This window comes from Populus alba, chromosome 7 (genome assembly GCF_005239225.2).
Source record: "Populus alba chromosome 7, ASM523922v2, whole genome shotgun sequence".
Lineage (NCBI taxonomy): Eukaryota > Viridiplantae > Streptophyta > Magnoliopsida > Malpighiales > Salicaceae > Populus > Populus alba.
Window position 1 is genome coordinate 9,951,246 of NC_133290.1, and position 13,465 is coordinate 9,964,710.

Consider the following 13,465-nt stretch of genomic DNA (forward strand, 5'->3'; position numbering starts at 1 on the left):
GTAATTAGATAAGCTAATCTTTATTACTGAGCTAAATCAAAGAAAAATTTGACGTTAAATATCAATCTGAGCTATTAATCATAGTAACCACTTAAAAATTCAAGAAAATCAACTAAAAAAAGTAACAAGCAATCAAAGTCTTACACATGGGAAGGGGGAAAGGTGAAGGGAAAGCTGTAAAGGGAGAGGGGGCTGAAAAAGGAGAAAGTAATTTAGGATTAAGGATGATTTTTTTTATAGCTTTTTTTTAACTGGTTTGGTTTTGTTCGGTTCAATCTGTTTAGACTTTTTTAAAATAGAACCGGATTGGACTGGGTGGTTTTTTTAATTTTTAATCAATTTATTTGGTTTTTTTTATTGGTTCGGTTTTCAATTAATTTTTTCTTAATTTTTTTTCGGTTTAATCGATTGGTCGGTTTTTTTAAACACCTCTAGAAAATGCCAAGATACACTGGATGTATAAAACTTCAATGATAAAATTCAATTATAAGCAACATCATTTATACTGAAAAAGAAAGGGGGAGACAGAGACGAAAAAGAAAGGGGAGACAGAGACAAGGAAAAAGAAAAAGTGTTATTAAATTAAATTTTCTTAGAAAAATATTAAATTAATGTTTTTAAAGATTTTTTTAAAAATTTTAATGTGTTAATATAAAAAATATATATTTTTAATTAAAATATATTTTTAAAAATACTCTACATTACATTAATAATATTATTTTAATATATTTTTAATTAAAAATCACTTTTAGAAAACCTACCATCGTATAGATGTGACCCGTTAGAGATTGCTCTCACTTGAGTTGCCTTCTACTACATATCTGAGTTAGCCCATCACCATTCAACCTTCTAGTCTGCTCTGGCCTTTAGCCCAACTTGTACTTGCAAAAATTTCTGGCCTTCCCCTATTTCACTGTACAGCAGCAAGCTTTCTCCCCTCTCAAGTCTCCAATAAAAACCAGCAATCTTGACGAAGAGAAAAAAAACAAATGAGCCTGAGAAATCTAAATGAATGGACCATTATTGCAAAAGAAGCGTTCAACGGATCCTTCTTAGTAGCCAAAGCTCTTTGCTTTCTCCATGTCACCAAAACCTATGTCTTCACTGTTGCTTCTGTAAGTATAAATAAGCATAAAGTAATGCTTTTTATCTGTTTCTTAAAAGTATTTAAGCATTGACGGGGGGTGTTGCAGCTCTATGGACCAAGTATGCTCCCTACCTTTAACATTAGTGGTGATTTGGCATTGGCTGAGAAGATTTCACACAAGCTTGGCAAAGTGGGTGCTGGAGATATTGTTCTTGTTACATCACCCGTGGAGCCAAGAAAAATTGTGACTAAAAGAGTAATAGGTGTTGAGGGTGATTCTGTTACTTATGTTGTTGATCCCCAAAACAGTGATAGAACTGAGACTATTGTGGTATGTGTTTCTTTTTTTTTTTGGTTGGGTTTTGAAGATTTTGCCTTTAGTGTTGTTAAAGCTAAGCGTGATGTATTTTTGTTGATGGTTTTTTAGTGATTCTGCTTTGTTTGGTTGATTTTGATGCTTTTCTTAATGGGTTTTGGTGGGTGTGGTTTGGTTAGGTAATTGTTGATTTTTTGCTTGCTGGATTTGTGGATTATTGCTATTATGCTTTAAAGATTGTTGATTGTTAGCTTATGAAATGAAAAGGTTTGCTCTTTTTGTTTAGGTTCCCAAGGGCCATATTTGGGTAGAGGGAGATAACATATATAAAAGCAAGGATTCGAGAAACTTCGGGGCAGTTTCGTATGGCCTTCTTCAAGGGAAAATGTTTTGGAAGGTAAGCCTATTTTCTTCCTTGGCGTACTTTTGTTGGGTTTTGAGAGTTTTTTTTTTTTACCTTTCATAGAGCACATTGTTCTGGTTTTTCTATGAAGAATATGTGGGCTATCAACAGTAATGTTCGCATCATGTTAAAAATAATTATTTTGACGTAGCTGGCATCAGTCGAGGGCAACTGAGATTTTTTGTTCAACACTATTCGAGGAATTTTGAGCTGTAGGATTAAAACTATGTGCAAAATGAAACTTTAGTAATGGTTGAGTGGAGTATGTTTTATAAGAGGTTAAGACCTAGGAGGTGACCATTTATCTCTTGTTTTCCAAGGCATTGGGATAGACTGAAAATGATCTTGTATGTTGCGCTAATGCACAAAATGTCCATGAGTTTGCAGGCTGGTTAACTAGACCTGGCAGGTATAGGAAAAATTCTATCAAGTAATATGAACCAATATTATTGTAAAGAATGTTGGTAGTAAACCAAAAGTCTGTCTTACCAATCCATAAGGAAGAGTGATGGGGAATAAGGGAGGCCATCTAAGACAAGGCAGCATTTACTCCCAAGAGTGATTTACATGGCAGCCCAAGCAGTAGGTACGAGCTTAGTGAGTGTTTGTTTTTGCAACCTACTTTTCAAATTGTTTTTGAACTGAAAACGTATGACTTTTAGGTTTTTTTGGATGATTTTGCAGTGCTGATATAAAAAAAAATCTGAAAAAACATTATTTTAATATTAATTAAAAAACTTTTAAAAAGCATCTATGCTACAATATCAAACACAAACTTAGTTTAATTTTGCTAAGACTGATGTGATATTGATTTCAACCAATATGCTATATGACAATAAGTCATTCCTGGACTGTCATAGACTCTTAGTAATCATCATGTTGAAATGTAGGTTTTATTAGAACTTAAATGGTGTTGGACTGTACATCTGGGGTGCCTTTGAAGGCACTGTTCACCGCATTGTGAATAGTGCTTCTTTTTTTATTACTTCGATCAACAAACTTCTTTAATCGCAATTTTATTCTTCCAAGTTACATTAGCATTGTTTTATATGTTAATATTCTTGCATTCTTTTGCATATAAAAAGTGTCGAGGAATATTTTGATGATAAATTAAAGATTGATTTTGTGAAATTAAACTTTATTTGTAGTTTCAAAAAGGAACTAAAAGAAGAACCAAATTTAACAATAAAAAAAAGAAGACCCCATTTAGATGTTGATGAGAAAAACTTAAATTTTCTCTCTGAAATTTCAATTCAACTATTGTTTGGTCATTGTTGTTTTAGTAGTTTATATTTTGATTTCAAACTTTATTTTTTTTTATATTTCAGTCTCTAGATGATAGAAGAGAATAGAGAAAGTCACCATAAAATATTGAAGAGAGAGAAAGTGATTAAATATCGATATTAAGACCTCCAAAAATGGTTGATCTTAGTGTCAATGAGTTTGTCTCTTCAAGAAAAAATTAATGGAAGTGGTATTGTTCTTTAACTGTGCTAGGAAAAGTATGTTGGGGTCCTTAAAGTTTTTTAGGATTCATTTAATTTTTATTTTTAGAGAGATTAGAGGCTGTTATGGTGTTAAAAACGGGTATGTTAAGGTTTCTATGGTGTTTTTTTTTATATGTTTTCCAATGAAAACAAGTTGAAATTGGGTTTTTCGGGTCCTAAAACTCGAACCTTGAAAATTTTTTGGATCCCATGTGCATAGCCTCCCTCTTATTTATTTATTTTTTTACTTTGCATTAGTTTTTTTTATTTAAATTTTAATTAATACACTTATTTTTTGAATTGTTTATTTCATATTTTTTTTCAATAATAGTTATTTTTTTTAATTTTATAATACTTCAAAGAGATTATTGTAATTTATCTTTAATTTTTTTTCTTTTATATTTTATATAAATAAATTGTACTTGCATAATGTAATTTATAAAAATAAATATCTTTGGTTCTTGGCAATGAAAAATAACCTTTAAGATAAAATAAATAAAAACATATAAAATAAAAAAAGAATGTTGAGGTTAAATATTTCCATGTCATCTATCTTTTGTTTTTACTAGAAAGATTAGCTTTCTAATTTAGTATTTAATAAGTATTAATAATTCTTTTTCAATTTATTGGTTTAAATATTTTTGAACTTATTCTATTTTATTAAGTATAAACAACATATTTTTGTTTCTCAATTTAAAAATAATGATACCCAAAAACACATCCATAACATTAGTAGCTTCTTTTCTTGCATTAGAAATTAACTCAGAATCCTATCAATGGTGTTGGGCTGTGGAGAAAAATGTATTATCAAACCATGGTTGCCCATGAAAGCTTGACCATCTCAAGCAGTCTGCCCTAGGCAATAGGCACTGTGATGTAATTAGTATGCGGTTGGGGACATCTAGTACAATCATTAGCGTGATCTTTGCGAATCAAGATTCATGAAATTGTTGAAGAAATGTAAACAAACACAGCCTTAACTAGTTGCAGTGACCAAGTGGTGTGAATGGAATGATTATATCAAAGCTCAGGTTAACCTCATGAGCAGCTGGGCCACTGATTTGCATTCGACCACTATTTTACATATTATGATCCACTGATTGTGATAGGAAATGGACCATTTATACTCTTATTCTGAGCTGACAGCAATGAATTTTTGCTCCTTTCACAACTGCTGGACAATTATTTTTCAGAAAAGCTCATCTTTCTTACTCTAAATTTGTTGTTTTTTTGTCTGTGCTCATTTTGTTTCTAGATATGGCCACCCAAAGATTTTGGACCACTTGGGAAAAAAGAGCAAAACAGCTGAATGCATGCTGTTAGGTACGTGTTCTTAGACAGCATAGCATGCAACTACTGTCTTCCCTCAACAAAAGTTTTTCCCCCCTCTTCTATATTGTAATGTCTTCGGTCTTTCATTTTGTAGCTCTCCCAAAGTCTGAGCTGACTGCTTTGTTGAGATCAAGTATGAACATGAATAGTTCATTTCTAATTAGTTCTCGATACAAGCAGGTGCCCTACTGCATTTTGGGGGGCTTACAAGTAGCTGGGGCAGTCCTTGCTCTGGATGATCACCATGCCTCAAGTTACATTATATTACCTTAGTGAAGACTTGCAAGCATCTAGAACCTACATTGCAATTCCTTTTTTGTTTCATGATGGATTCTTTTCATCCAAAACAATCCGAAGCCTCCTCTGCATTTCTATTGTCGTGAATACAGCCATTACTGATTGATAGAACTCGTTAGTGCAACTAAACTGACAAATTTATTACCAGTCATACTTTATTCTGATTTGGTTAGACACTACGGCTTTAAATGCTCAGGTTTGGGCCACCTTTGCAAGCATATGTACCTTTTCTAACAAATGGGAAGAATTATTGTGCAGCCATACAATGTTTGATCATTAATTTGGGATTCACTATAGACAATAATTTTGTGGATAGTGTAATAAATTTTTTTCACTCAAGTATTTTCGCTTTAATTTTATCCTTTTAAATTGAATTGATTTATGATCGGACTTTATGGTTTGCATTAATTGGCTTCATGCAGGGTTGTCGTGGTGCCGAGAAAAAAAAATTAGCGCTCAATCGAATACAAAATAAAATTTGATTTCATTAATTTAGAATAACTGAAGCTTGAGGTGTTAAACTTATTGAGATCAAACATAAAAAAGGAGGCTAGAATTCTGAATAATCTGTATATTATGAATGCATAGTTTTAATCTAAATACAAATAAAGTATATATAGGTTAAACTGAAAGTACTATTCTATCCTTAATAAATAAGACTACATAAATATTATTTAACATGAGGTACTAAATGTGAACTTGAAATGAGTGTTAAGGAACTAAATTAAATGGAAGGGAAAAAGGTAACTTGCTTGTGTAACATATGCTCTAGCGTGTGGGAATGGTTGTTATACTTTGGTGGCGCGTGTGATAGCCACTAACCTATAAACATGGCCTTCATTGGTGCCATGTAGATCTTTCTATACTGAAGAATTTTATACTACCCGCAGCATGGTGCAGTTTACAGATGTAGTTCTTTCTATACAGATAATTAGTGAGAGGAGAATTTTGTGTTTTGCAATGCTTTGAATTGCATATATGGCCGTCCATTTAGAAATGAAATGCCATTAAGAACCAGAAGGCTCTTGTTGTGTTGTTTGCGAAGAGACAGTCTCCCCTCTCTCAATTCAGGGCCAATATATTTTGGGTTTAACATATTATTTTGTTTCTTTGGGCCTCTGTCCCCATTTTGAAAATCTAAAGAAAAGCACCAGATTGGGGCTATACTTGTGATTTTTACATGAAAGAATTAGGTTTTTCCTAGGGAAATTTCATCTCACTGAACAAAATGATAGTCTCTGTCAGAGTGCCCTGTTTCTCATGAAGGTCTTCCTCCACATTTCCACTCGAAAAGGACTGTCATGTGTGGATTTCCTGAGTTCCTTCCCTACCATTATCCATCACCATCCTAAGCAGTATCCTTCCCTAGGCAAAGTGATACAAGAAGCATGCATTATCCTAAGCTCTGTGGATTCAAATTGTTGAAGAAAATAGCCTTCTAGCTGACCACTAACCAAGTCGAGCGTTTACTCGGGAATTGACTTCATGAGCAGCTGGACCACTAATTCACATGCTTTACCGATATGATTATGATCCATTAATTGTGACCTAACATCTATGAAAGATTCTCCCCAAGTTTTTTCATATATATATATGGAAGAATTTCAACCTTTCAGTTTAGCATTAATGGCATCCACGCTTTGAGTGCTTGAGGTTTTTCGTACATGATTCTCAAGAAAATCATTGAACAAAATTGGCATGAATGGGATAATTAACTATTGCACCACTAGATTTGCTTCCAGTCTTTTACCACGTGAATTTAGGGTTTTGCGTTGCTCGGAGCAACATGCATGCATGCATGGTCAGAGCCACATGCTATTAGAAATGAAACACTGTCGATTTCTTGTCGACGTGGATCTACATAACCCAGGTTTACAGAGAGGTGCTGCAGCGCTATTTATTACAAGATGAGCTCCGAAACTCAAGGAAACCTCACATGTTGCACATGATATGGAAGAGTTAAGTGCACAATATTTGGCAAGAAAAAGACTTAATTAATGCTACGTGCAAAGACACTCGCCGTCCCATGCCTGTTGCCTTGTCTTCTGCAAAGAAACATGGAGGAACAAAGGCTTGTTAACTATGGCAAGAACCGCGACCCCTCTATTCAGTTCATGTTTTGAGATACCATACCACTAGACCAGCCACCGCATCCTTGATTTAGTTTAATTATATATATATATATGCGGATGCTTGGGTGGGCTATAGTCTATGTCAAGATTTTATTAATAGTTTTTTGACTAGTTTTTCGTAATTCTTGATTGAGTTATCAAAAAAATTTAAAAAATTGTGTGAAGTCTTCTAATATAATGTTTTAGTTTGGGTTAAAATTTTAGAATTTTTAGAGAAATTTAAAAATTTGATGAAAAATTACAATTTGACTAGGTTTATGTTATTTGGCATAATTTTCAATCCGACCATTAGATTGAGCTGAAATTTTACGAGGAATCTTAAAATATATCGAATAAAATCTAGTTAAAATTTTAGAATGAATAAATTTTGGTAGTACTAACAAAAAAAAATTGTCAAATAAAAGCAAAATGACATATTAAAGGTAAAATAGTTATTTACTGTTAAAAAATAAAACAAATTAGCTCTTCCTTTCTTTTATATGTGGCCGACTGGGCAGAAAAAAAATAGAAAAGGAAAGAAAAGAAGAGGCGAGAGAGAAAAAGAGAAAAGTAAGGGAAAAACAAAAAAAAAAATCAAAGAAAAAAGAAGTGAGAAAATAACCTTATAAACTTATAAAGTTTAACTTATAAAACACGAATCTAAGGAAAAATCAAGTGAAAGAAGGAGGAAAATTTAATTACTTTGTTTTCTAGTTGACATGAAATTGTTAAAAGGTTGTTATAATATCGATTCAGATATGATTATAAATGAATTATATTCTACAAAACATCAAAGGATGTAAATTTAATAGTGGATTTATTTTTACTTTTAATTCAATTTTATATACTTTCAAATTTATTTTTAAATATTTTAGATAGTGTATTTAAATTAAAAATTTATTATTAACTTCAAAAATTCATATAGATGAATTAATAATTGATCTTAAAATTTTTTTATATATTTATTTAATAGCCTAGGACAAGAAAACTTCCTGGCTCTGCCCTTGTGTGTGTGTGTGTATAAACCTTATGTGTTCTTATTCTTATTTCATACTTCCAAAAGGTACACCTTCCTTCTTCCCTTTCATATATACTTCTTGGTATCTTGGCGGAAGAGAAGTAAAAGAAAAGGTTAGCTATGCTGATTACGGGTTTTTAGCAAAAATATATGTATAAGAAAAGGAGTAAAGGGGGGATCAAATTAAAAAAGATTTTTAAAAAAATACCCCAATTATTTTCTTTTCTCAAGTACGCTATCACAACCAACTTGATTCTATGATCGGGCCATCATTTATGATTCTTCATTCTAGTGGTAAAGATCATAGGGGATTGAGGAGCTAACTTACCAACTTGAAAGATGGTTAGAAAATAAGATCTCTCAACTTTTATCAGTATTTAAACTAATATTTTAAAAGCACTCATCAGTAAATTTTGATTTATCAGTAACTTTATTGGTAAAATGGATCAAAATACTAATGTTTGTGTAGATTTATAAACTTTGTTTCAAATCCTACAGAAACGGTGGTATCAGGGGCGGAGTTTGCTGTAGTTAATAGGGAAGGCTAAAATTAATATAATAAGTTACATTATTAAAAATTCTATTTATTTAAAATAAAAAATATTTTATATTCTATATTTAAATATTAAATAATAAAAAATTTAAAATATTTTAGAAGGGCTCCAGCCTGCTTACCTCCCCCAGTTTCGCCCCTGGGCGGCATGTTAATGGATCGTGGGGATAGAATTAGAGAGTTCTCAGGTCCTATTCAGCAATACTTTTGCATAATATTTGAAGGCATGCAAAAGTCAACCTTTTACACGTGTCGGTCGAAGCTAAGTCAAAGTATACCGTATAGAAACCACTTACATGCCAGTTGTCATTTATAGATTGGACTAAGAGATTAGTAATTATTTAACCATACCATAATGAAGGCTTAACTTAGTGAGTGTGCATACTCACTTCCCTTCAGACAGTTTCGAATCTTGGGAAAAGTCACATGCATTGGTCTGTCTGCAGGGCTTTTTCCCGACTATAAAAATATCTTTAAACTATTTTACAAGTCAATTTAATTATATTAAATAATTCACGAACGATTTCAAGAGCATGCCATCCATATTAAAAAAAATAATAATGAATTCTCATGAATATTGTCCTCGAGAATTTGAGTTTGAGATTTTTAAAATGAACGGACAACAATTTCTTTGAATTTCTTTTTTTAAAAAAAAAATATTTGGGAACACCGGTGCAAACCATGTTCCATAAAAATTCATTTTTTATATATAAAAAAATTAATTATTTTTTTGTGTTTTGGATTGTTTTGATACGCTGATCTCAAAAATATTTTTTAACAAATAAAAAAAAATCATTTTGATGCATTTTGGCATGAAAAACACTTTAAAAAATAACCGCAACCATACTCTCAAATAGATCAATAATTGCAAAGAGATTGTCTAACTTTTTTATATATTTGTTTATCTTAAAATAATTATTTAATCAAAACATATTAGACCTATAACTAAAACAGAATGGTTAATCACTTTATCACTTTGGCATGGAAACTTCATCTTAGTCCTTGAGATTGTAGTTTTTCTATCATTTGGTGTCTTTTATTTTTGTAATTCATGTTTCAATACTAAACTTTATTTTCTAACCTTTAAGTTCATAAATGTTGGAGAGGAGAGGGAGAAAGTTTTTGGATAGCCACATTTTGACTATAAATTTGTCTTCTCAAAAAGAGTTTAATATATATGGTGTTTTCCTGTAACCATATTAAAAAAAAAAAATTGGGTCCATAAAGTTTTTTAAATTCATTTTAATCTTTTAGAGTTGTTTTAGGGTGTTTTGAAGTTGGAAATGAGTTTATTGAGGTTTCAATAATGTTTTTTAGGTGTTTTTAGATGAAAACAAGTAAAATAAAAATAGCCTTTGAGGATCTAAAAACTTGAACCCCAGCTTTCAAATCAATAGTGGTTACTAAAAAATAATTCAGCAAACATTAGGTTATTCACCATAGAAGATGACTTGTCACCCAATTATAAAAATAAATTGAAATGAACGACACACGTCTACTTTTTTACAAAAAAAATCTCTAGCAAGTGCACATACCTAGGCTTCCATGCCTAAGTGAGCCTAGGCTTTTTTATTGTTGGCTAGGCACTTGGAACTAGCCTTAGTTTTTTTTATTTTCATAATTTTTTTTTCTATTTAGATAGTACTTAATATCCTTTCTCTTATTTTTTAAACTATTTAGTTAGACTTTTTTTTCTACAATAGTGATTTATTTTTTTTAATGTATTTTTAATTTAATAATGCTTTGAATAGATTATTATAATTTGTCAGTAATTTTTTTCCTTTTATATTTTATATAAATGAGTTGTATTTGTATGACACATTTATAAAAGCAAAAACCGTTTCTTATTAGGAACGAAAATTAATCTCTAGTATAAAATGACTGAAAACTTGTAGAATCAAATGGATAATTGGTGTCAAACATTCGTATTTGTGTTTATGATGCAAGCCACAACGAAATAGATGACAAACCTGGAAAGTCAAAAATCAAGTTTGTGATATATAAAAACCTTCACTCAAATATAACCATGTACATATAAGAACCAAAGGTGTTTGAAATTAAATCTGGACTCATTGATTATAAAGAATCAAGAAACTAAAGTGTGAATATAAAGATCCAAAAACTCATAATAAGGTAGATGACAAACTCGGAAAGCTAAAAATCAAGTTTATAATAGATAAATCTTAACTTGGAGATAGCCATGTATCTAAGAACCAAAGGCATTAGAAATTAGATTTGGACCATTGAATATAGATAATCAAGAACCCAAAGTATGCAAAGACCTCACAAAGTCAATTATATCTTGACAAGTCAAATTTATTTTTTGTAAAAATAAAGTGTTGCATCAAGCAAGACATAAATTTATTCAAAATATCATGAGTTTTTGAATTTTACAGCAAAAAAAAAAAAACAATATATAGTCCTTCTAAATAACCCTAATGGACTCTTATTGGATTGTAAACCAATGGGTCTAAGCTAATAATTAGCTAACACAAACCTAATACCTAAAACCCTTGATAAACCTTAAACAATGACTAATAGGCTATCATGAACCCAAATTAAAGTGAAAGTTCAAACTGAAGCTAAATAAGTCAAAAATAATAAAAATAACACAAAACTCAAATAATAAATATAGTTCTTCATGAAACAAGCTTAAATAGCCTAAAACAAACAAAGTAATATGTCATTAAATATCATCAACCTTTGTTTTGAGTATATATATAGTTTGGGGAAAGGTGGGTTCAATTGAAGATATATATATATTTTCCAAATTATTTTTGCAAATTTTAATTTGTGTTCTATTTTTTTTTTTTACTGATTTTAGTGTTTCACCGATAATTTCTGAATTGTTTGGCTTTTGTTGGGTTACTCAAGGTTCACCTCCTCATCTGTTACTCATCAAAACAAGATTGGATTAGTCTCTATTTCTTTGTTCTTTTTTGTACTTCTTTTTCCTGTTTTGCATTTTTGTTGAGTGGTTGTGTTAGTGATTGGTTCAAAGGTTGTATTGGTAATGGCCTTGCTATAATGGAGTTTCGCATTAGAATTACGGTGTCTAGTTATTGTTTTTTAAGAGAGAGGTCAGAGTTGCCAGGAAGATAGGTTGCATTCACTAGCCAACAGTGATTTATAGGTTTTAATTGATAGCTATTATTGCTTGATTACTTTTGGTTAAAATTAAATGATATTCAACCAATCAATATAGTACCCAACTTTATTTCCGGGTTTTCTCTTTATACAAGTGTGATTAAACTTGTCTATAATTGTTGGTTAATTATTAGTTTCTCCTCAATAAAGCTATTATTTGGATTTATGCTAGGCAATTGATTTTTTTTAGAAAAAAAGGTCAGGACTACAAAGGAAAATGGTTTGTAATAACTAAGTAGTCATTATCTATAGATTTTGGCTTTGTTGAATACAAAAGCACTAATATTTTGTTATAAAGAAAAAAAAAGCAATAATACGGTAGAGGAAAGGAGACGAATGGAGATTAAAATTTGATGCAAAGGAAAATTCTCATCCATTAATGTTATTTTCTTTGATTTTCTTAAATGGATTTTTGCCTCATATGTTTTCATTGATTTCCTTTGTTATTTATCTCCTAATATTGTCATTCTCGAAACCTAACCTATAATTTGTTTTATGATTTCTTTTATTAAGTAACATTTTCTATTATGATTAATGGTTAGGATATTTGCAAGAATTCATTGATTTGTGTAATTTTTCTATATGATTAGGTCAATAACTGAAGGAATAACTAGTATCTTTTCAATGTAAGCTCAATAATTAGTTCTCTGCATTTATGAATAGTTTTTATTGGATTTTTTAATTTATATTAGAGAATATTCTATGTATATATGTCAGTACTATTAGCTTATTTGTTGCCTAGATTAGTGACGGTAAGGATAATTTTGTGCAGATGTACGTTCGGGGATTGATAATTGACCAGGCATATATTTAGCCTAATATCATGGAAAGAGTTAGCATCAATATCACCACCTCTCTGCCATATATACTTGTATCATTCATGAGATTAGATATAAAAAATAATATTATTAATCTTTAATTTTTTTTTTCATGGTATCAAAGTAGTGATTCTCTTTTCTCTGTTTGTGTTTGTTGTGTTATGAAAGACAACAAGAAAGATGTTTTAGATAGAGGCTCAAAGTGGTTTCTCTTCTAACAAATATTTCTAATGGTGATGGCAATATGTCTCAAAGGTTGAGTTCAGTATTACTAAATGAATTCAATTACCTCTCTTGATCGAGGGCTGTCATTATTGCTATTAGTGGGAGATCAAAACTAGGATACATTAATGTCTCCATAAAATCTCTAAATATGGATTCACCCGAATATAAGGCTTGGTTGTCCAAAGATTACTTGGTTATGTCTTGGATTCTCAACTTGATGAAGCGTAATCTTAATGAGATTCTTAGTTATTTAGAATCCTCTTTAGATTTTTGAAATGTTGTTTGTGACATATATGGTAACCAAAACAATTTTGCCTAGATTTTTCAGATTCATCTGGACATCGCTAATCTATATCAAGATGGAAAGTTATTTGTTTAGTTATTAGGTAGTTTGAAAAGTTTGTGGAATGAACTGGAGATGCATCATCCCTATACTATTGATGTTGTTGTTTTGCAGAAAAGAACATAATATGATCGTATTTTTTAGCTTTTGGCTAGTCTTAGTCCAGATTTTAAAGATTTATGGGGCCATATCTTGATGAACCTTTACTTTTCATCCTTAAAAGTTATCTATGCAACCATTCAACATGAAGAAATTCGCATGAAAATTATGACTCGTGATGTTAAACCTAACCCTTAGATGTTCATGCTTATCTTATCTGTCCATTCTC

General features: G+C 30.8%; 1 protein-coding gene across 4 annotated transcripts; it reads left to right on the plus strand.

Annotated features, from left to right (window-relative positions):
* The first annotated feature begins 818 nt into the window (after positions 1–818).
* Positions 819–7,015, plus strand: LOC118049708 (mitochondrial ATP-independent inner membrane protease subunit 1a). Of its 4 annotated transcripts, none has more exons than XM_035059780.2 (5): positions 819–1,115; positions 1,194–1,418; positions 1,690–1,800; positions 4,549–4,616; positions 5,345–7,015. In XM_035059780.2, the coding sequence occupies exons 1-4, from the start codon at positions 990–992 to the stop codon at positions 4,600–4,602; spliced, it is 516 nt and encodes a 171-aa protein (XP_034915671.1). In that variant the 5' UTR covers positions 819–989; the 3' UTR covers positions 4,603–4,616; positions 5,345–7,015. The 4 variants fall into 4 exon arrangements, with proteins under 4 accessions (XP_034915671.1, XP_034915670.1, XP_034915669.1 ...); XM_035059779.2 differs by lacking the exon at positions 5,345–7,015 and adding an exon at positions 4,806–5,281; XM_035059778.2 differs by lacking the exon at positions 5,345–7,015 and adding an exon at positions 4,720–5,281 and having other exon boundaries at positions 820–1,115.
* Positions 7,016–13,465: the final 6,450 nt, after the last annotated feature.

What these genes read in the sequence shown, in the direction of transcription:
- LOC118049708 (XM_035059780.2), top strand. Translation starts at nt 990, where the DNA reads ATGAGCCTGAGAAATCTAAATGAATGGACCATTATTGCAAAAGAAGCG. An exon ending in ATGTCTTCACTGTTGCTTCT is followed by an intron (nt 1,116 to 1,193) that starts GTAAGTATAAAT and finishes GGGGTGTTGCAG; the next exon opens with CTCTATGGACCAAGTATGCT. An exon ending in AAGGGAAAATGTTTTGGAAG is followed by an intron (nt 1,801 to 4,548) that starts GTAAGCCTATTT and finishes TTTTGTTTCTAG; the next exon opens with ATATGGCCACCCAAAGATTT.